Source organism: Onychostruthus taczanowskii, unplaced genomic scaffold (genome assembly GCF_017590055.1).
Source record: "Onychostruthus taczanowskii isolate IOZ18803 unplaced genomic scaffold, ASM1759005v1 scaffold9, whole genome shotgun sequence".
NCBI classification, from domain to species: Eukaryota; Metazoa; Chordata; class Aves; order Passeriformes; family Passeridae; genus Onychostruthus; species Onychostruthus taczanowskii.
Genome location: NW_024506993.1, coordinates 4,824,723 through 4,847,115, shown reverse-complemented (window position 1 = coordinate 4,847,115; position 22,393 = coordinate 4,824,723). Strand labels below are relative to the sequence as shown.

Here is a 22,393-nt window from a genome sequence, read left to right as displayed (position 1 = left end):
TTTGTCTGGACAACCTGCGCCAGGGCCTCGCCACCCTCACAGGGAAACATTTCTTCCTAATATTTAATCTAAACCCACCGTCCATCAGTTTGAAGCCATTCCCTGTTGTCCTATCACTCCAGGCCAATGTAAATAGTCTCTCTCCATCTTTCTTGCAGCCTCCCTTCAGGTACTGGAAGGCCACAGTTAGGTCACCCCAGAGCCTCCTCTTCCCCAGGCTGAACCATCGCAATTCCCTCAGCCTTTCCTCATAGCAGAGCTGCTCCGGCCTCCTCCGGACTCAGGGCTTCCTGGGAGCCATGGACGGCATCCTCAGGGACAAAGTGTGGAGATCATGGTGCCTTAAAGCCTTCAGGAAGGCTGAAACCCAAATGCGATCTCCGGGCTGGTCGCTGCCTGCCACAATGGCTTTTGTCTTATCAGCATTCCCTGGACAGGGACCACCATAAGCCATAACAATGTAGGCCAGGAAGCTGATGAGCAGGACTCACTTGGGCTGTGCTCAAGTCTTGGGCTCCCAAACTTCAGGGATGTAAATCCTTCAGGGATAGAGCTGTGAGCAGCAAGTGCCAGCCTGCTTACATTTGGAGAAGGATTTTGATGCAGGGTAGCGCAGCAAACCCTGGGTGCTGTGTGATGCTCGAGCCATGGTGGCTGAAGTGTGAAAGCCTGAAAACACAAGTGTTCCAACATGGACTGCTGGGGTCAAAACACCACAGCTGCTGGCACCAGCCTTTCCCTCCAAAGGCATGGTCACCCTGTTGCCCATTTTAGGAGCTCTCTGAACTCAGAGTCTGGTTTAGAAAAGAGACATTGTTTAATCTGCACAGGCGGAAGTTTCACAAATCAAGCACCCCAAAGGGGTAAAAAGTTCTACCTATTATATAGTAAAATTTACATGAACCCGCCTACTTACTACACATTCCCCGCCCTCCTAATGCATATTTATTTAGGTGATGTAATCTTACGCAATGCCTGAAACCCGAAATTCTTTTTTCCATTAGACAAATTCTATTGTAGAAATGATCAGACGGCATCAGTTACTTTGCAAAAGGTGAGAAAATTCAGCCTGAAGGCAGAAAATTCAGCTTGAAGACATCAAGCCCACTAGCAGAGCCCCCCTGCCACGGGACATCCCGCAGTGCCTCCTCGGCTGGGGCTGACACTTCTCGCGGTGCCCTCCCCACTCACCCCTGGTTTCACAGACGATGCCAAGCGGCTTCGCCACGTGAATGCCCGACGTGCATCACCACTCCCTGAAGGAACAATGAATTTACAGCGATTATTGACAGCAGCCCCTGCCAGCTGCCAGCCCTGGGCGGTGACACACGCCTGTCGCTTGTGCTGCTGCGGCTGCTCGTTGGCGGAGCGGCGCGGCCGGAGCGGAGCGGGGCCGCTCTCGGTGCCGGTGCCGCCTCGGTACCGCTGTCGCTGTCGGTGCCGGAGCCGCCCCGGGGCGGTGCCCGGCGCTCCCGAGCCTGCGCGGCGGCGGCGGCGGCCATGGAGGTGCAGGTGGCCCCGCTGCGGGCCTGGGACGATTTCTTCCCCGGCTCGGACCGCTTCGCCCTGCCCGACCTCAAGGACATCTCGAAATGGAACAACCGCGTGGTCAGCAACCTGCTCTACTACCAGACCAACTACCTGATGGTGGCCGCCGCGCTCGTCTCCATCGTGGGGTCAGTGCGCGGCCTCGCGGTGCGGCCGGGCCGGGGCCGTGCGGTGCGGGGGCTCTGCGACCCGGCCCGCTGCCACGGGAACGGGCCCGGCCGGCCCCGCCGGGGTGTGAGAGTACAGGGGCGGGGAGCTGCCTTTTCCCTTCCTCCTTTCTCCTTTTCCCCTCTTTTCCCCTTACCCTCTTGCACTCCCCTTTCCCCTTCCCGCCCCTCCTTAAACCCCTGGTGTCGTTTAGAAATGTAGAGGCCTGGTTCACAGCCTCCCTCGGCGGGGGAGACTGGGTAGCAGTGGGGTTTGCGGTGTGTTGGTGGGGTGTGACCGGCCTGAGGGCTCCCTGAGCGTTATCTCCCTTTCCCACGGCTGCTCCTGTGGCCCAGGCGGAGGCTGCGGACACCGCGCCCGGCGGAAGGCAGCGATGCTCGGGCTGCGGGATGCCGCGGGGAGCGGAGCCGCATCCTGCGCAGCGATCTCTGCTTCCTCCTGAGCCTGCCCAGCGCGTGGGACACGCTCCGCTTTGAATTTAAAAAAAAAAATGTATCGATACATTCTGCTCTCTTGTTACCGTCCTAAAGTAATGTTCAGGGCAAGTCGTTCTTATTTCTGAACTAGCTCATGCTGAAAAACTTCGCTGTAAAATAAATAAGGTACTCCTTTGTTTTGTTCTGGTGGGCAGGATTCAGACCTTCGAGGTAGGACCATCTGCTGGTACAATGTTGTGTCACACCCAGCATTCCTGTAGGGAATCAGGAAATAACCTTATAATCACCTTCTGAAGCAAAGGCTATGTGACTCTATTTCAGGTACTGCTCTAGGATCTTTGGTCAGAGAGCTCTTAAGCAAGACATGCAGCAGAAACGATGATTAAGCTTTTAATATGGAAACTGAAATACTCCACTCTTCTCAACAAGCAACGCACAAATGCTTAAATTGGAGAACTGCCCAGCCACCAGGCCAGAGTGGCTTTGGCTGAAGTACATCTTATCTCTTATGTTGCGGAGGCTTAAAGTGATTCCCCTAAATCAATTTTTTTTTTTTTTTTTTTTTTAGGGGGTAAGCATTCTGCATCCTGTTAGGGCTTCTGAAGCTGTTGACGCAGCATCTAAGTTGATAAAGATCCTCTGGCTCACAGGGGACTTTGCCCTGTGCTCAGTGAAAGGATAGGCTCAGAATCCTGAATTTTCTTCTTGATGCATGTGATGGTTTTAGGTTCAGTATAGTGGCATAGGCCTTGTTCTTGTATATTTTGGTTAGGATATGTTGCAGTGATCTTTACAAACTACTAAGCTGGCAAAATGAGACTTCCATGGTCTTGCTGTTCTTCTGCCACTTTGTTCTAGATTTGTGTGTTCATTACCCTCATTAGCAGCACGATGCTGTAGCCAGCTCTCAATGAACTGATAAATCACAGTGTCCCTGGAAAGCAGGGACAGCTCTTCTGCCCAAGAAGATGGGAAAAGACTGTAAATAATTTTGGTATCTCCAAACAGGGTATCTCTCTGTAAAACAGGGATGGCAGCAGCTTTTACTCACCCTCCTAAATTTCTGCTTTTGAACTCTGATTGCTTTTCTTCAGATCAAGGGAGATTTGTCTCCCACTTATTTCCTACTAATGTGCTGAGGTGGGAGGTGGAGGAGGAAGAGAGCCACAGAAGATGGAAACTAATATCAGAACTGCAATTATAATATCTTAATATTGAGTTATAACCCTCTGTATTGAAAACTTATGGATGAACAAGACCTGAAGTGGGATCTTTATCTCGCATATTTTTTTAATGCATGTCTTAAGAGTCTTTGGTATATGATGAACCTGATTCTTCTAACATAGAAGTAAAATCAGATGGGAGAATAATTCTAAAGGAGATGGGATAATACCTCAAGAGAGAAAAAGTATCTATTTCTTTTAATAAAAATATTTTTTCATTTGGCCAGACTGTGGCTTTGGAAGAAAGGTAAAGAAAGTTCTCCTGATAAATTTAAATTGATGACTAGGTTGTCTTTCACTTCATTCTGTAATGGGCAGGAACCCCTGATAAATGATGAATCATGGCTTTTTAGGAACTCCAGGGCTGTGTCCAGGCCTAAGGGCAGGATTATTGGAACCACTAATAAAGTGGTCTTCCTGTGATCAAAACTAAATCTATGACCAACTCTACCTGCTCATAAACCATCTAATTATATAGACAGACTTGAAATGCAAAGATGATATTTTCAGCTGTTGCAGTACTGTGGTTGTGCTGGGCTGACACTGAAATTGTAGCCCAGAGCTTTCTTGATACTTGAAATACTTTGTGCCATGGCTTTACTTTACTGCCCCTCCTACAACAAAGCTGAACCTCTCCAACCTTTTACCTTCTCTCCACAAGGTGTGGAGTAACCTTATCAGGAGCACAGTGGAATTGTAATGATCTTTTCTGCATTGTGTCCCTGCCTTTCTCCCTCCATTTGCCTTCTCCTGTAGCTACTGTTACTGTAAATTAATTTGTGCTTTGCAATAATGCAGATTTTACTTTCAGCCTAGAGGACTGGGTAGAAAATAATAAATCTGCCTTTCTCCCTCCATTTGCCTTCTCCTGTAGCTACTGTTACCTGTAAATTAATTTGTGCTTTGCAGTAATGCAGATTTTACTTTTAGCCTACAGGACTGGGTAGAAAATAATAAACCAAGTGAACAAAAAACTAAAATTTGTGAATTAGTGCCACTCCACAAATACAGGCTGGTGGTAATAGCCACATTCCCTCCCTGCAAATTCCTTTAAGAAGGACTTTGGACTTGTCTGCTTTTTCTTTTTTTCCCCCCTACAACTCTGTTGCAGTAGGCTGCTGATAAAAAACAAGCTCTTGACAAAATTCTGCCCTTTCTCCCAGTTATAGAGGAACTGGACTCCCTGTTCTTACCCTGGGCCAGGGCCCTGTCATTGTGAGTCCTGTATGAATTTTTATTAAAATCAGGGCCTTCAGTGCCTCCCACATCTTGCAATTCCCTCAAACAGTCAATTTGGTTAATAAGTGAAATTTGTCTGTTCTTCCACCTACTCCAACAAGGCCTCTCTTATCATGTAGTTCAAACTTAACTACTTTAAATTCATATAATTTCATCTAGGCTTTTGTTGCCATGTACTTGCTAAAAATTAACTTCAAAATCTGACAGTTTTAAAAAAGCATGCTGAATTTTGGAATGCTGCATGAGGGTGCTCATTCTGTCTTGGAATAATATTCTCCTTGCAGGCTGAGGTTTGATGTCTCTTTCCTTTGCCACTTCTTCAAAGCATCTACTGTCCATCTGTACAACCCCAGCAGTCAGCAACTGTGTCATATTTTTTTTTCCATGTTTCTTCCCCAGGTCACTACCTTAGCTGATGTACTTGTAGGGATTCCCCTTGCTGGAACAAAGGCTCCAGGGCAGCAAAATGTTTAGTTTCTCTCATGCTTGATGAAAGACTGAGTGAGCAAAACACATAATTTTAAATCACGTTGCATAATAATATTTGTGCATAACTTCATAAAGGTGTGGCAGTTCTGCAGGCAGGAATCTGTCTCCTGTTCTCAGAGCCATGCAAGTGAGCAACAGTAGGTACAGAAGCATTGCTAAATCCATGGATGCTGAGGAGTATCCCTCGAGACAATGTGCTATTTATAGTTTTGTGTGCTACCTGTAGTTACAGCTGTATAACCTCAGTGAAAATCAGAGTATGGGGCAAGAGGAGGCAGAACTTCATCTTTCAAGTTATTTAAATTAATACAAATGAGCACATTTTAGTGCTCTAACCTGCCCACTGCTTGGGCCATGGTGGAGCAAAAAGCCTTCTAAGAAGGAATTTTCATGCTTTTTTCAGCCTAACTGAGCTGCTCTAAATTAAAAAATGTTCTCAATGACTGCCAGTCTCCTACTCAGTGCCTTTGTTCAGACTTGCCTGGTCACATGTTAAAGAAACAGATGTGACAGCAACTGCTGAATAATCACCCCAAGACAGTCATCTAAAATGGAGATGATATGAGCATGGAGCTATCTTGCCTTTGCTTTTTATGTGGCCTATCCTATTTCTGGGCTTGTGCTGCTGGAGGCTACTTGCCTTACACAAAGGGTGTGCCTTGCCAAGCTCTTTTTTCCCTGTGCTCCAGCTGTATGTCCTCCCCCTCTCCTGCTGTAAGGCTGTGCACAAGTGTGCAGGTATGAAACAACCTGACAAAAAGAGGTGATGTGATAACTCACTGAAAGCAGCTTTTTGTGTTTTCCTGCTCCCGTGTGAGAATTATGACCTGTTTTGTGATGCATGTAGGGCAGTGCCTAGAAATACGAATCTAGTTTAAAAAAAAAAAGAAAAGTATTTCATCTGTTTCTGCTGGCCAGGGGTGGCTGCCAGTACTTCTTCCCACACAAGTGCACCCCCAGCATCCCTGCTCTCCTGAGGCTGCTTCTACCAGTACAAAGTGTCCCCGGTCCTACTTGACACAGGACAAAGCCCCTGTCCCTGCAGCCATCCAGGATGTTTCTTTTCATGAATTTGTTTTCCCTGTCTCTACTTTGTATCTAGGTGGATGCTGCAGGAAGCCTGGTATCTGCAGGGCAGCAGGAAACTGAATCTGGGTGATGGCTTTTCCTGGTCACCTTGTCCCAGCTGTACTGGAGGTCACAGCATCCCACCAGGGTTGTACCTTGTCACCACAGAAAACAAAGGAGATCATCCAGCTGGGGTGCTCTGGGCTGGTGGCACCCCCAAATGCTGTTAGTCCTGCCACACTCACTGCTTTCAGGGTCAGAGAAGTTAGTGGGTTTTATGTCCAACCCAAAAGAGTTTTTCTTCCCCTAAGTCCACTGAGCAGTATAAACTCATGTCACCGTACCCTTGCCATGCTGGTAGGTCTGTGCATTACATTTTTAGATATTTGAGGTCTCATAAATCCCTGCTAAAGTGAATTATATTTAGAAAGTATCTGGTAACATACTTAATGGCTGGTCAATTACCTTTCCTCTGCATTTCTGAAAGACTTGCAGACTCCTTGCCTGAGCACAAATTTGTCCTGTTGTGTTCTGACCTCTGTATAAATAAGGCCAAATCAGTGTTGGTGGTTCAACAGTAAGGTGACTTCTAGAGCTGTTACACAGCTCTCTTTTTCCACAGTCTCTGTTGTCCTAAAATTACATATCCCTGTTTTTTCCTTTTTAGTTTTAGCTATTGTGCTATTGAGAGAAGCGTGCCAACAGATCTGAGTGAAACTGGACAATGGAATTCTGCCTTCCTTAATACTGCCATTGTTGTAGAAGAATTTTCTATCTATGAATTTCTAGGATAATCTTAGATAGTGCTGTAAATTATGCTGTGGGTGAGTCAAGCAGTAAGGGGTGGCTCTGGCATATGACACTGTATCCAGCACTGTAATCACCAGTAGCGAAGTCTATGGACACATGGCTGATAATGTGAATGCTGGTTTTCAGTGGCAACTGTGATCCCCATCTGTGTTCATGTGGCTCTGAATGCCTTCACTTGATACTTCTGTTCACTGTTCCCTTGCACACGTTGGAATGCAGCCCACTTCAGAAAACATGTGAATCAAATCACTTTTCTTAGAAAAGAGGGATCTTCTGAATGCATTCTCCCCTCACCCCTCTTCATATCCCTTACAGCCAGGCAGTTACACAGAACCTGTGTCATACCAGAAAGAAATGTAGAGCAGAGAAGTCTTTGTCTCTTCCTCATAAATATGGAGGGATGGTTCTTCACCACAAGTTTCTGAAGTTGTAGTAAGAGTAACGGGAAGAGTAGGGGCGGTGAGGCTTTAAGAGTATTTTCCAGGCACATTGAAAGTGTGGAGTGGAGCTCTACCTAGATCTTTGTTGCTTCCAGGATTATCTTGTCCATGGATTTTTAGCAACAAAAAAAAGATTGCTGTGAGTTGTGTAAGTTTGGCCATTCCTGCTCCAAGACAGCTGAGGTGTGGAGGTGAATCCTACTTTAGGAATCTCATATGTCCAGTAGTACATATATAACCCAGGCACCAGTGTGGTCCAGTCATGAGTCACCCTCCTCCTGCTGCAGAGGAGCACAGATGAAACTGATTTCTTTCCAGAGCCATGCTGTTCACTTTTTCCAGCCTGGAAACTTTAGATTGACAATTCAGAGCTAAATATAATCTGGCTGGCTACAGGGAGTGACTCAAATGCAACAAGCAAGTCTGGCCTGTCACCACTTCCAAAAAGCCCGGTTGGCTTTTCAGCATGAGTAGCAGAAGCAGGTGGGGAACTACTCTGAATTTTAATCTTTTTCTGTCCAGCTGTCCCATCCCCTGTTGGCACAACTGACTTGAAGAATCAAGAGCCAGTCCTTGCTCTGAAATAATTCTTGGGGGTTCTTCCTGCTCCAGGCAAATGTTCCCTAGCACTGCAGGTAGAGTGTTGGCAGTACCAGTCCAGCAGATTTCTTCCGCCTTGGCCGGATGTGAAGCACAGACCACAAACCATAACATCCTCCTTGGCAGTGGGGAGGAGTGGTGAGTCACTGGGCATGGTAGCTCTGGAGCAGCAGGATGAGCTGCAAAGTCTGCAAGAGTAAACCTTGAGCATGTCTTCCTTTCTTGGGGCGCTGTCATAGTTGTAATAGCCCGGAGGCCTCAGCTGCTGTGTAATCAGATCAGTGCATGTGAAAGCCAGAAAATCAGAATGCACATGAATTCACATAACTTAATACTACTGAAGTGAAATACCACAGAGCCTGGACACAGGGTGAGTACAGAAACAAGCTCAGCAAAGTCATTGCTGAACACTTGGTTCTGAACAAGCTCTGAATACTTGGGGAAGTGGTTTGAGCAGGTGACTTTCTTGCCTTCACCCAAAAAGGGACCTGCTGTTTATAGTTCAGAGCTGATCCACTTGATGGCTTGGTTTGCTTGGAAACTCTGATAACAATAACAGAACACAAACTTTCAGCAGTGTCTGTCTTGCCTGGCCTGGCTCTTCCTCCTGTAAGACTTTTATCACATACTCCAGTTCCTTCTGACTCTCAGGCATGCTTGCTTGCAACTGTTGTAACAGATGTAACATCTAACAGTGGCAAGCTACTTTTGCAGGTTCATACAATTCTTTTGTTTGAATGTAAACCAATGAGAAGGTTTATTCAGAAATTAAAAGTAGTGAAGTAACTTCCTTTACTCAGTGTTCTACCTTTCCCATTGTGCAAACCTAGACAAGGTAGCATGAAGAGCTAGTTAATCTGAAGGCCTAGCCTGAACCTGGTTTTGGTCATGTGAAGGGAAAAGATCAGTCAGTGTTGTCTCCATCTGCTGTCTGGATATGCTGACTCTGGGTGTGATATCAAATGAATTGATTGCAGAGATAGGAGGGGTCCTGGTGGGAAGTGCTTCTGTGATGATGTGCTGCAGAAACTCATCATCCTGAGCTAAGCTCAGGAAAAGAACTTAAAGACTATCCAAATTCAACACTAAGGGTTTCTTCTTCAGTTGTAGTTTTTCCTTTATTTATCTGCTGCTAAAGACCTTGGTGAAGGTCTTCACAACAGCAGCTGCCTTACCTCCCTGGTAACATTATCACTGAGCTGGCTGATCCTATAGCCACACAAGTCATGAAGGTTCTGAAACTGAACTCTTTGGCTGTTGTTCCTCTTCTCTCCAGGTTTCTGAGTCCCCTGAACATGCTCATTGGTGGCACTGTGGTGGTGCTGGTTTTCCTGGGCTTTGTGTGGATGTCACACAACAAGGATGTACTCCGCAAGCTGAAGAAGCAGTACCCAACCACGTTTGTCCTGGCCATCATGCTGTCTAGCTACTTCTTGATCTCCTACCTGGGAGATGTCATGGTGTTCATGTTTGGGATCACGCTTCCTCTCCTCTGTAAGTATTTGTTCTCTTCTCTGGGGGGCTAGAGGTGTGTGACTTGAGCTTTCTCAGCCAAGTCTGCAGAGTCTCAGTCAGCTGTTAACTTTGCTATCTGTGTTTAAGTGGTCCCAAAGCAGAATTGGGGGAGGGGACACAAAGCAGCACAAGCCATCTTTAATGTTATTATTAAATGGGTACCTGTGGTTACTTCAGCAGTCATTGATACATCATCATCTTCCAGTGATGTCACAGTGCTGGGATTTGTCTTAAGTGCTGCCAGAACTATGCATTCCTTGGGCATTAACATTAATGAGGGTGTTTTTGTCATGCAGTGATGTTTGTCCATGCTTCCCTGAGGCTCCGGAACATACAGAACAAGCTGCAGAACAAGATGGAGGGGATAGGCTTGAAGAAGACCCCGATGGGCTTCATACTGGATGCTCTAGAACAGCAAGAGGATAGTATCAACAAACTGGCTGACTACATATCTAAAGTGAAGGAGTAAGCAGCTGCAACATGGCATTTCTGCCTGTTGCAGGAGTGTAGTTGCTATTTACTATTGTTCAAGCTTGCTTTCAGTTTATGTACAAAACAGGAAATGCATGTGGTACAGGTTAATAGTTGCAGGATACAGGTATTCCAAGGTCTTCAGGGCTCCTCTAAGAACATACAAACAGCAACTTTTTTTCTATTGTATAGCAAAATGTTCTGGTGTTTACACAAATACATACTAACTTAACCATGTTTGCTTGTCTCTTCTTCTGGGGGTAGAGGAGGAAGAGGTAGAAACCTATGGAATGCAGTCTCTCAAACTGTCTTGTAGCAAATTGATCTATTAAAGCAACACCCCTTTCATCTCAGTTCTGAAATATTGCAGTTTAGCCAGGTCATGCTGGGTAGCACCTTTGAGGCTGGTGATGCTCAGATGAGCTGGAATGTATCACAAGCAGGTATCTCTTGCATCCTCCAAATCCCTCCCTTGAGTGCTCTGTATTACAGAGACCACGTTACCAGCTTAACTGGCACGTGGTAAAACTGTGCAGTGCTTGTACCCAGTGTGGGTTCCTGTCCTCACCTCACAGCCCTCCTTTAGCAGCCCTGAAAAAATCTAAATAGCTGTAAGCATGAAGAATATACATGGCACTGCCTGTCAGTCCCAGTAACATTTATCTTCAGGCTCTCCAAAATCCTCATCCACAGAACTGCTCCCCTCTGTAGGAGGGCCAAACTTCCTTATGTACCAGGCATGGGAGAAAAAGACATAGGTTGGATGAGCTGAGTTTCTACTCCATTTTTTAAGTACTGCTACTTTAGGACTTACCTGCTTTAGTCTGCACAAGCTGTAGATGGAGGTGTATGTGTGTTCCTGAGCATGGGTCATCTTTTTCTTTCTTCTCACCCAGAATGCAAAGATACAGGTCAAACATGCATCTGTTGACTCTGTACTTCCAACACTCCTCAAAGGAATAAACTGGATTTCAGGTTTACATGTAAAAGCAATAAATATCAAGATACAATTTTTGAAAACCCATTCCAAATTCATGAAGATATTTGCCTGTTAAAACTCCTGATGTTGAAAGCAGTGTGGGGGATTCTTTTATATATACACAACTTAACTGCCAGCTCTGATGGAATCATCTTGATAACAGGAGCTTACCAACAACAGGGGGGGGAAAGTTGTCCAGGTGAGACTCCATTTCAAATATTCTTGCATTTCTCTTTTCTAACCAAGTAATTAATTTAACAAAAAAGCAAGGATCCTTGAAGTTGAAGCTTTTGTGTAACTTGCCATGCTGTTTTCATAGTGAACTGTGTAGAACTCTGAACATGTCATTCCATTTAAGTGTTAAGGTGATCAGTATTTATCAGAAATGTCTGTATATTCCAGCTGAAGAGTCAATGGCCTGTTCCTCACTTGTAGCGCATGGTCTTTGTTTTCAAAAACTGTTTCCACACCTAAAGAACATAGTAGCCTATGACTTCATCATTACAGTAGCATTTTAAAAACTGCACAGTTACGAAGAAAAATAAATTCTAATGGTTGGAAACTCAAGCTTGTGCCTGTGTCTGTGGTTGGTGTGGTGGGAGATCAGTGTCACCCTGTGGCTCATGCCACTACCCGTGGTGGGGATTAAGCTGCTGGCTCTGACTGCTCTGTGTCAGCTTTGTTGAGGCCCAGGGGACCTTTGAGCTGAAATATTCCAGCCTTACTCTTGCATCCTTTAAACAGCTGCTCTACAGAGGCGGAATACTTACGATATTTCTTTGTGCAGCTTCGGTCTCTTACATAACTCAACTCTACTTAACTGGGATTTCAATTCCTGTTAATTACCTGAGAGGGACTTCTGCTTCTAGGATTACTGAGAGCTATGCCTACAGCAGTACTAGTACCTGCTCTGCTGCAGTCAAACTAGTGGTGTGATCTCTGTGTCTGCCTCCCTCCTCCTGTGATCACTGAGAGGCTGCTCGGCGGGGGAACATGGATCAGAGCAGAGTTTCACAGGTCATGCTCTATCCACCCTGGAAATTCATGTTTGGCAGCTTCTGGGTGTAGCAGTAATTGGTGCCTGGGAGCTGGAATTGGAGATTGTAAAGCACTATATTTTATACTCCTCTGTGCTTCCCTGTCCCAACTGCTGCAGCCTGAACTGCACCAGCCTGGCCTTGAAGCCAGTCTGGAGAGCAGCGTGCTCCAGGAGCTTTCCTGGGCAGTTACTTGGTGCATTTGTCACTTGCTGCTGTGCTCTGTGCAAGGGCTTGGTTGGAAGTACCAAGCTTCTTCCTTTCCTGCTCTCTTTTCAAAAAGAGAGGGCTGCACTGAAAATTACTTTTTTTTTTTAACGTCACTTCCCTGTTGTGTGATGCTTTAATGCTACTTGCTGTCTCTTGGACAATACAGAAACCAGCTTTCCCAAGTTTGGGGCATTACATTTGCAAACAAAAGCAGAGCTGAGAAGGAGCTTTACAAGTTTGGAAGGTGGAGATTGGAAAGAGGCCAGGTGATAGGTACCAAAAGGACAAGAATAAATGAAAATTTGAACAAGTGACAGTAGAGACTACCCTGGATTCAAGAGGTCTTGGACCTTGCTGATGCTACAGGACTATTAAAATAAACATGGGAACGGGGAGCAGAGTGGGACTGGGATTTAGCTGCCAGAGGAAGGTTGCTGAGAGTTACCACTCAGAGATTAACTCACCTGAAGGAAATCCTGCCAGGAGCTACAAAGCTGTGTCTTTGGATCAAGCAGCCACAGGAAGGTGCATTTTAGCACAGGGAAAGCCTTTGTTTTTTTCCTGTGCCTTATAGCTTTAAAAAACAAACAAAAAAAGCCCCTAAAACAATTGGTCTCTCTGGATGTATTTCACAAGAGTGTGACTTACCTGTAGCTGCTTTACAAGAAAGACAGCAGAAGAACTTAATGTGATTTTAAAGAGGAAGGAGAAAAAAAACATCACAAAAATATTAAGGAAAAACTGAGTTGTGTATATACAGGTTTTACCCCTTCAAATCCAGCCCTGCCAGGATGTGACATGCTATTCACACATCATATTAGGAGGAATTAGGAGTTTCTTAAACCCCTGGAAAAGAGGTGAGGCTCATCCTCCTGCCACAAACAGCATGGACAGAGACCTAAAATGGCATTTCAGTGCTCCAAGGTGGCTGCTATTAAGGATTGCAGTAAGAGAGTGGTGAATCACAGGGAATGAACATCACAATTCTCAAAGCAGAGCGTGGCATCATCTTTTAAATGCTGAACAGGTAAATTACCCACTAGACATTGTTCTGAAACAGAGGGAGCTCGGAAGGTGTTTGTTGTACCAGAGCAGTCGTTCTGTGAGTGCTTTGTTAGCAATGGAAGTGCTGCACACTTCTTACAGAGAGAGCTTTATTTCATTTCTGTTTCCTTAGCCTAAAAAATGAAGCTGTATACATGGAAACCAAATACATTTCTCATGGACAAGAGAGTAATAAAGTAGCATGTGTGTGAAAAGAAAGATAAGATAAAGCACAGCGCGTTCCTGCAGAATCTGGCAGCAGAAGGACAACGTGGAAGCAAAATAGTTTGCTGACAAACTAGAAAGACAAGGTTATTGATGCCTCTGAGAAAATACTCCCACAACAAACTGAAGCCTCAAATCCACTTGGCAGACAGATGGCAGCAGGATTGTTTGATACCTGATGGAAACACTTAGCACTGACTTTTCCCATGCCAGCCGTTTTCACACACTTACACAAGTGTGTATCACAAGCTTTGTTCCCAAAGAGTTGAATACACCACCTGGGTTCTGCAGAAAACATCTGCTGAAACAGTTGTAAGCAAAACTTGAGTAGTCCTTATTCCAAATTGTTTTCTTTGGGTCAGTCTGGTCTCTCACTCCAGCTGCTTTGGCAACGGCACCTGGACAAGGACATGAAGTATTAGGAGGAGGAAATTTCTCAGCCTTATTTATCAGACCAGTTTAGTCTAATATAAACCCCCAGAAACTAAAATATAACAGCTTGGGAACTCCAAGGAGCTCTGCTTGGGAGTTCTCTTTTGTTTGGAATGCCCCACTTGATGTTTGCAATGCTTAAGGTCCAGGAAATCAATTTGAAGGCCTTGAGTCCCACCACAGAGAGAACAAACACCCGACTCAGCTCAAGCAGCTAAACTCCATTTTAGAAATAAAGCTGAGGGAACTGAGGCAACAAGGAGTTACTAAGATCACAGAGGATGCCCCAAATCCAAGACAAGTGGTCTTATGACAGAGGCCAAAATAGAGCCAACCCAAAACAGCCCCAAACAATCCACCAAAACAAACCACCCCAATCCCTCAGTGTATGTGTCCATCATTTCATCTTTCCATGGGCTGTGATAGCAATTTTTATCTGGCATATTTAGGATGCACCATGAATTGCTCTGTCTATTTTTAACTCCACGGCTCTCATGGATGAAATCCTCCTGATCATTTTGGGGGGAATGGCCGGGATTCAGTATCAGCCCTGGCAGGTGGCAGCACTGAGGTTTCTCAACCACTGCTGTCCAAAACAAGGGCAGAGAACCAGTGCCATTGTCCTCCAGCCTCCTGAGAGCTGGGAAGGCAGCAGCTCCCACGGCCATGAAGGACCAACCTGCTGTCACCAGCACAATCTGTGAGCTTTGCACAAGCAGGTCTTGTTGTCTGGGATGTGGAACCAAAATGCAAACCCTAGACTGGCCTAGAAAGGCCAGAAATGTCCTGAGGAGAGGCCTTGACTGCAGCCAAGTTGGACTGGCCAGCAGAAACTCAGAACCCCAAACCTTGCCTACAGGACAGAATGTTCAGGGTAATCCTGGACCAGGATCTGAGGTCACTGCAGAACCTGCACCTGCCAGATTATCAGGACAAAATACTCTGTCTGGAATTACTGAGGAAATAAATAATAAATGAAAGCAAAATTAGTCCCACTATATTAAAATGTCAATATTGAAAGAAAAAATAATTACAAAATACTACTTGAACTATTTTTAACTGCAAGGGATTTTCTGTCCTCTTCCTCAAGCCTTGGCAACACAAACAAGCATCAAGCTACAAATGCATCAGCCAGCTTTTAGGATGTCTTGAATCAATGCAAGGGAATATAACAGGTCAGGAGAGAAAGAAGTTAAATCTGGCATTTTGAGAAGAAGCCCATGAATTTGGTACCCAAGTGAGACCATACACAAGAGGCAGTTTTCAGTTTTGGACTGGCATTCTAAAGTCAGGATGATCTTGAGCTCACTTGAGTTCACCACTGAGCCAACTTTCAGTGGCAAAGTTTTACTTGAAAACAAATATAAAACCCCCTACAGTACCACTACTTTCTTCCCACAACCTTGTTCCATCTTCACTGCTGGTGGATCTAATTCTTTTTTTCCTGTTAGCACTAGAATTTTGCAATTGATCTATATAAGGACAAACAGAAGAATGAGCAGCAAAGGACCACTAAAATAATACACTCCTTGTTTCTGGGTGAGGCAGGCAGGAGCAGGGCTGCAGATTGTGAGTCCAGGCTGGATTTCAGTGTGTGCCAAGTGACGGTGCTCTCTTGTGTAAAGTGAGAGCTAAGGAAAAAACACAGCTATTGAGGAGAGAAACACGGAGTTTATGGGGAACTGCTGTGAAAAATAATACCTGTTGTACTCCTGAAAAACAGTCTCATAATAGCACATCCTGTCATAACTAATACACTGTTAGGAGCATAGTAAGGCGAGCTTCTGTGGGTTTGTTCACCTCCTGGGTGAATTTCCTTTCTTTTTCCTTGTGGGTGCAGCCAGGGATGCACAAGGCTGCAGCCTTGGTGCCTGCAGTGGTTCCCTGCACAAGCCATACCTCAGTGCTGCTGCAACACAACCAGGAGTGGCAGCCTGGCACAAAAGGGTGGCAATGCCACATGCAGGTGTATTTGCCAGCCCTGCCAAAGCCCAACATTCCCAGACAGGGCTCAGAGCACAGCAGGTGAGTGCCCTTTTCCCCCTCAGAGCCACCACTCTGCACGTACCGGCTTGAGGTAAGCCACGTTGCTCTGGCGGATGTCGTTGAGGAGCTGATCTCTCGGGGTTATTTCCACCAGGGGAGGGGGTCTTCTCCTGGGAACTGGTTTAAGTGTTTTGATGACATCTTTGAGGTTGGTTTTCTCAGCGGGCTCCACGTACTCTGGCACGGGGGGTTTGCGCTGAGTCTTCTTCAGCTTGACCACTTTGAAGCTGATGGGTTTCTCTCTGCACGGCTGCTCGGGCGCTGGTGGCCTCGTGTTCTCCTGCCTTTTGCTCAGTGACACAGCTGCAGGGACAGGGGGTTTGGGGGCTTGTGGGGGCTCCTGCATCCTCAGCTGGGGCAGCGGCACCCCCAGCATTTCCCACATCCCAGGAGGCAACCCAAGTCCATTCTCCAGCATCGCTATCAACTCTTTCTGCTCTTTCATCTGCTGCTGCCTTTGCTCCTCTTGCCTCTTTTGCCTCTGCTTGTCCAGGTTCCTGCTGAGCAGGTTGGTCACCACCATCCTGGGCCCCGGCAGCTCGAAGTGATAGCCCATTTTGAGGAGGGTGTTGTTGGCTTTCAGCAGCCTGGCAATCTCCATCTCTGCCTGGTGGCCCAGCAGGCCCCGCTGGTTGTGGAAGCGGAGCTCCGTCAGCGTCTCGTTGTACTGCAGGCAGCGCATGATGGCCACGATGCCTTTGCCAGAGATGAAGTTGGAATCAATGTTCAAGGTGGTGATGCTCCTGTTCTCCCTCAGCATGTTGGCCAGCGCGAACGCCACGTTGTCGTCAGCCCCCACGTTGGCCAGGCTGAACGTTTTTATGTTCTTATTCTTCTTCATGGCGTTGACAAAATCTATCAGCATTTCCTTGGGGACGTTTTCTATGTTGTTCAGGTTGAGCTCCTTCACGTCTGGGTTGTTTTTTCGGACTTTCTCCAAACTGTCTTCTAAATTGGTTTGATTTCCTGAGGGCCTGGCACTTAGCTTCATGAAGCTGGTATCCAGCGCTAACTTCTGCGGGATGTTCAATTTTGATATTTTCTTTTCATTTTCCTTAGGCTTTTCTTTGATTTCTCCTGGTTCTGTATCTGGCTTCTGACTTATCTGGTTGATGTGACTGCTCTCATTTGTGTAATTCCCCTTTGTTTCCAATTCAGTCTCATTTTCTTCTTCTTCTTCTTCCTCTTCATCATCTTCCTCTTCCTCCTCTGCTGCTTCTTTCTCATCCTCCTCCACCACTCTCTCCTTATCACTTCTATCTTTCTTTGTGTCCCCAGGTTGTGTTCTGGACTCAGACACGTGCTCATTTTGGTAATGTCTCTCTTTTCTCTCTGTTTCCGGCATCCTCTCCCCAGCCACCTTGCCACTTCTGCTGGCCTCTCCCTCCATCTCCTCTGCAGCACTTCTCTGAGGAAGACAAAACCTCACAGCTGAAATAGTTGCAAAACATCTTTGTTATAATAACTTTCTGCTCAAATAAACACGTAGCAGCTGGATTTAGGTCCCTCTTTGCCCATACAATAGAGAATAATCCTTAAAAGTGTCGCTGCTGTAAATTCAGGCTGTTCCAGCTTGCTTGGGAACACAGGAACAACTTGTTCCTCAAGAGGCTGCAAACCAGTTTCTCATCTTTGCCTACTAAATTAAGTCCTAACAATTAAATCCTGAATATATTTAATGATATGTTAAGATGGTCTTTGAACCCTTCTGGGGGTTAGGAGCTTCTGATCCGAAGTCTCCTTCTGGATTTAGTGCAATCTTTATAATTTCTTTGACAAGAGAGAAAGTTTCCTTCATGTACCACAAAGCACTGGACATCAGGGTGACCCCCTGATGGCTTGCTCAGCCCAAGGAGGAGTGAAGAGGGCACACTGTGACCACTGTGGAATCATCCAGCACAAGGGACAAGAAGACCACCTGCTCTGGCAGTCCCAGAGCATCACACCTAAGGCAGCACCTCACTGAATATGAAACATTAGCTCAGTTTGGAGTCCAGAGATAAGAAACCAGCCCCTGCACAAAGCAGTTGCAGGGCAGTGAGGCTTCTACCATCCAAATAAATTAGTTGCAAACATCTACCAATTCCAGAGACACTCCCTGCTGAGATTTTTCTTTGTCAAGCATTCAAGCATCTTTTTGCAAGCGGTTCCTCCACCACAGAGAAATGCTAATAAAGCACTAATGAAATCAAGCTATTTCCCTGAGATTTACACTCTTCAGGCAGGACAGTGCCATGGCTTGTGCTGCACCCAAAGTCAGACAAAATGGTCCCAGTCCCTTCTGCCCTTGGGGCTGTGGCTCCCCTTTGCTGTGGTGGTGAATAGGTTTTGGGATTTTTTAACCAGCTGTGAATGCAGCAGCCAGCTCCACGCCCAGGTTTCAGATTTAACCTCAGAAGTGTTTAGAAAATTGTTTTGAGTGTAAGAAAGTTGCAGAAGGAGAAAAAAAATCCACAGATTTCCCCTGGTCTCCAAAGGCAGCCCATGGGTAGCCTGGGATGTGCCACACCGGTGTGTATTAGCAAACCGCTATTGTATTTAAAACAAAAATAAAATAAATTCAGTTACTTCAAATTCACTTCCAGTGAACTTCACATTCAAGTATGGATGGGTTTCATCTGGCCAAGTTTCAATTCTATTAACCTATTTTTAAGTGTAGCCCTCATCCTGAAAGATATCTAAGTATGACCTTAACTTTATTTCAAAGTCAAATAAATTTAAGCATTGTATTGAGTACAGTTGAACTAGTTCAAGAGTTTGCATGCTTGGTTGTTAATATTCCACCCTGTTAAAATGCAGTGGTTTGGGATTTTTCTCCAGTATGCCATTAAATTCTGTCAATTAATAACTTAATTTGTATGATTAATATAATCTTCCATGGAAAAGCAACGTGGTGTTCTTCCATATGCAAAATCAAACTAATTAGAGTTACATCCTCCAAAACTGATCTTGTGACAGTCTCTCAGTGATTTGCTTTACTCAAATCAGAATTAGGATTTTTTTTTCTATTAAAAAGCTTAAGTAAATATTTGGGAAAAGCAATTAAAAAATTACTAACCCTGACATCAGTCCAATCTGGATTCTATCACTGATGAGGCTTTTAGGATTAATCTGCATTTGTTTGTACTCTACCTTACGTAAGGGACAGAAGCAGGGACAGGTTAAAATATTAAAGCTATAAAACAGATCCCAATGCTGATGCATAATAAATATTTGTGATTTTTTGCTTGTTACCTCAGAGGGCAAGAGGGTGACAGGGACTCTCTCATCCTCGAGCATGCGTCTGGATGCCTTCTGCCAGTACAGGTAGTCAACCAGGGACCTGTGGTCGAAGCTGCCCGTGGGGGGTTTCTCTGTCTGATCCCTCTGTATCATTCCAGTCGGGATTTCAGGGTCTGGGGCCATGACTTCCATCTCGCTCTGCAGCTCCTTCAGCTCCTCAGGGGACAGGTTAGCCAGGATTTCATCTTCATCAATGTCCTCAGGACACACGTCTTCATCGGAGTTTTGGCTGAGTTCAGACACGTTCATTCTTCCCTCCTTCCTCTAACACTTTTTAAACCTAAAGAGAAAGAAATATTTCAAAGGATTTTGTTTTTTCCCCCCCTCACTGGCAGTAGTTGATCTGGTTAAATCGACAAGTTCATGTTTTGGTCCTGAGCTGTGGCAGCTCCCGGGCTCAGTGCGGGACACAGCCCGTGCAGCTAAGTCTATATTAAGCTGCACTTGGCTGGATAAAGAGAATTTATGGCCATGCTCCATTTTCAGCAACCTGTCAGCTGTGCAAACCCTTCTGACATTTCAGTGCAGCTGGTGTGTCCCCCAGGAGGGAGGCAGAAGACAGACATGTTCCAGAGGATTCCCAGGACACTGCACTGCTCAGGGCATCACCCTGGAACAGCCAGAGCAGGATGAAGGGACATCAGCAGCACCTGTGAGATGTGCAGGTGAAATCCAGCCTCTGGGAAGAATCAGAAAGGTCTCTGTGTCCATAACATCTCCAATTATCTCAAAAGGGCCACTGTCACTGTAGGAGATGAGATAACACGACACAGACATGCTGCTGCTTTCAAGGAGGAAAAAGGGAACTTTATTTTTTGACTCCAACACTTACAGATTTCCAAAAGTGACAGCGGATTGGAGGGTGAAAGTGCCACCTCTCCAATGACACTGGACAAACCAACAAATTTCCAAAAGTCCATCAAATTTCTCCTCTTCCATAAAGAATGCAAAACAATAAGTTGTTTACAGAAAGTGTGTGAGAAAGTTTGCTACAAGAATGCGAGCATGAGAAGGCTTAGAAAATCTTAAAAAATCAGGGTGACAGGCCACAGACCACAGGCCCTGCTCTGCCTTAGGCCAGGTCTAAGCCCTGGCTGACCGCCACAGGGGTTTTGGTGTGAGTGCAGCCACCCTCTGTTGGTGACTCTCTCCTCACTTCCTCGTCTGGGGAAAGTCCTCCAAGGTAAAAAAAAGGATGGTAGAGCTGGTACAACATGCACCTTGTGCCTGGGGACAGGCACCAGCCCCTTGAGGCAGCCTGAGTGCTCCCAGGGAAGCGTTTCCCATGGCACATCCCTGCTCCCATCCAATGCCACTGCCTGCTTCTTGACTGGCCTGGCCCTGTCATGAGCATCATTTGCTCTGTCAACTCTTCCTGGCTGACAGTTCATCTCAGGCTCATCCTTCTCCTACTTTTTACCATTTTTTTTTTCAGAATTAATAAGCAACTATGAAGATTTACTTTGTTATATTTATATATAACAAATATATGTAGACCTGATGTAACTCCCCAAGCTCCTTTTTTTGTTAGGTGTCCATTTCATCCTCCTTCTTTCTTCAGAATATTTTATAGGCTGCTAAATTCACATCGCCATGTGCATGATTTCTTTGTAACAGTAGAGTAGCAAGTGTGGCTATTTTTGCTACTCACAGTTTGGGCCGTTTATTGGATTAGGAAGATTTCCTCTCATAATTTCAAATTTTCTTTGCAGGGGTATCAAATCAAATCAAATCAAATCAAATCCTGACCTTGCAAATGCAGCTTCCAAAGGAACAAAACCATGGAGGAGAGGCTATGAAACCATGCCCTGCCAATTTTTAAACCATATTTCTCATCACACTCTCAACCATGCTCTGCTGGAGTCTGCCAGCAGCAAAATAGGCTCTGCTGATGATGGTAATTCTTTGCTGTGTTTTGTAACATGAAACATGGAGTTCTAAGCCCTGTTAACCTCTATTAAAAGTCCATTATCCAAAGGTCCTCATTTGATTCATGCTGTTACACAGCAGGGAAGAGGGCAAAAATTTAAACAGAATAAGTGGCAAATGAAAAGATAATAAAAGCCCAAGCCAAGAATGCAATGGCTCCATTTACCCCTTTGGTATTTCAGGGATGTCCTTATCCTTGTTTTACATTATGCAGTAGCAAGCACAACAGACCCACACATCAATCTATCTGCTCCAGCAGCTCCAACCCCCAGCGACTGCTGCCCATAATAGAGCCCATCAAGGGTTTCCTGATGCTCTCAAATAAATCAGTGCTGCTCAGCATGCTGCTCTCCCAGACGATGCAGTTTGGGCCACAGAAGCTGTCTATTGCTTCTCACTTGCTAATTTCTTGCCTGTAAATAAAGCCCCGTGCCACCTTCTTGGGTTTCCATGATCTTCAGCCAGGCCATCTTGGGCCATGGTCCTGTCAGATCATCTAAGTTAAGCAGGGTCAAACCCATCAAGTCCTCTTGAGAAGGAAAACAGGGCTACTGAGAACACTATCAGGTGTTTGAAAACCACTTTTTCTCTTAAGCAGAAATATACCACTTGTCAATATCCCCATTAGGAAACTCTAGACTGGGAATGATGCCTTCCCCGTCAGATGCAGAGCAAGGGGCTGCCTGGTGACACCTCTCCTGGTGACATGGCTGCTAATCCCACAGATTTCCAAGGTGGATATCGTATTTTGCCTACCTTAGGTCTCTCCTCCATAAATTATGTTTCCAGGATGTACTTCCTTTCCTAACACACAGCTTAGTGTTTTGGTGTTCTGGTAACAGCACATTAGACCAACAAACAACACCCTGGAGGTGAGGACATGCTCACAGTGGGTCTAAAACACTTGTCCAAGTCTAAACTCCCATCTTCTTCCCAAAAACACTTGTTGGCGCTCCTCTCAGAGCTTTCCAAAACAATCACACATTTGTCAACCTTCATTAAGACAGGAAAGCCACTTCCACTGGTGACACTTGCTATTCCCACACCGATTTGACACTCGTTCAGGAATCCCTGGACTAACAAGCTGCTACCAGAGGGCAGAGCTGTGCTGTGCCAGAGCTGCACCCAAAGCAGCAGAAGACAAGAGAAGGAAGTCAGGGGTACTGAGAACACTACCAGGCATCTGAAAACCACCTGTGAT

General features: G+C 45.6%; 2 protein-coding genes across 2 annotated transcripts; one reads left to right on the top strand and one right to left on the bottom strand.

Annotated features, from left to right (window-relative positions):
- The first annotated feature begins 1,343 nt into the window (after nt 1-1,343).
- ARL6IP5 (ADP ribosylation factor like GTPase 6 interacting protein 5) lies at nt 1,344-11,549 on the top strand. The gene is made up of 3 exons (XM_041425964.1): nt 1,344-1,676; nt 9,299-9,516; nt 9,834-11,549. The coding sequence occupies exons 1-3, from the start codon at nt 1,501-1,503 to the stop codon at nt 10,004-10,006; spliced, it is 567 nt and encodes a 188-aa protein (XP_041281898.1). The 5' UTR covers nt 1,344-1,500; the 3' UTR covers nt 10,007-11,549.
- Nucleotides 11,550-13,371: 1,822 nt separating this feature from the next.
- Nucleotides 13,372-19,671, bottom strand: LMOD3 (leiomodin 3). The gene is made up of 3 exons (XM_041425960.1): nt 19,216-19,671; nt 16,004-17,389; nt 13,372-13,901 (listed from the first exon to the last, which is right to left on the bottom strand). The coding sequence occupies exons 1-3, from the start codon at nt 19,510-19,512 to the stop codon at nt 13,875-13,877; spliced, it is 1,710 nt and encodes a 569-aa protein (XP_041281894.1). The 5' UTR covers nt 19,513-19,671; the 3' UTR covers nt 13,372-13,874.
- Between the last annotated feature and the right edge of the window lie 2,722 nt (nt 19,672-22,393).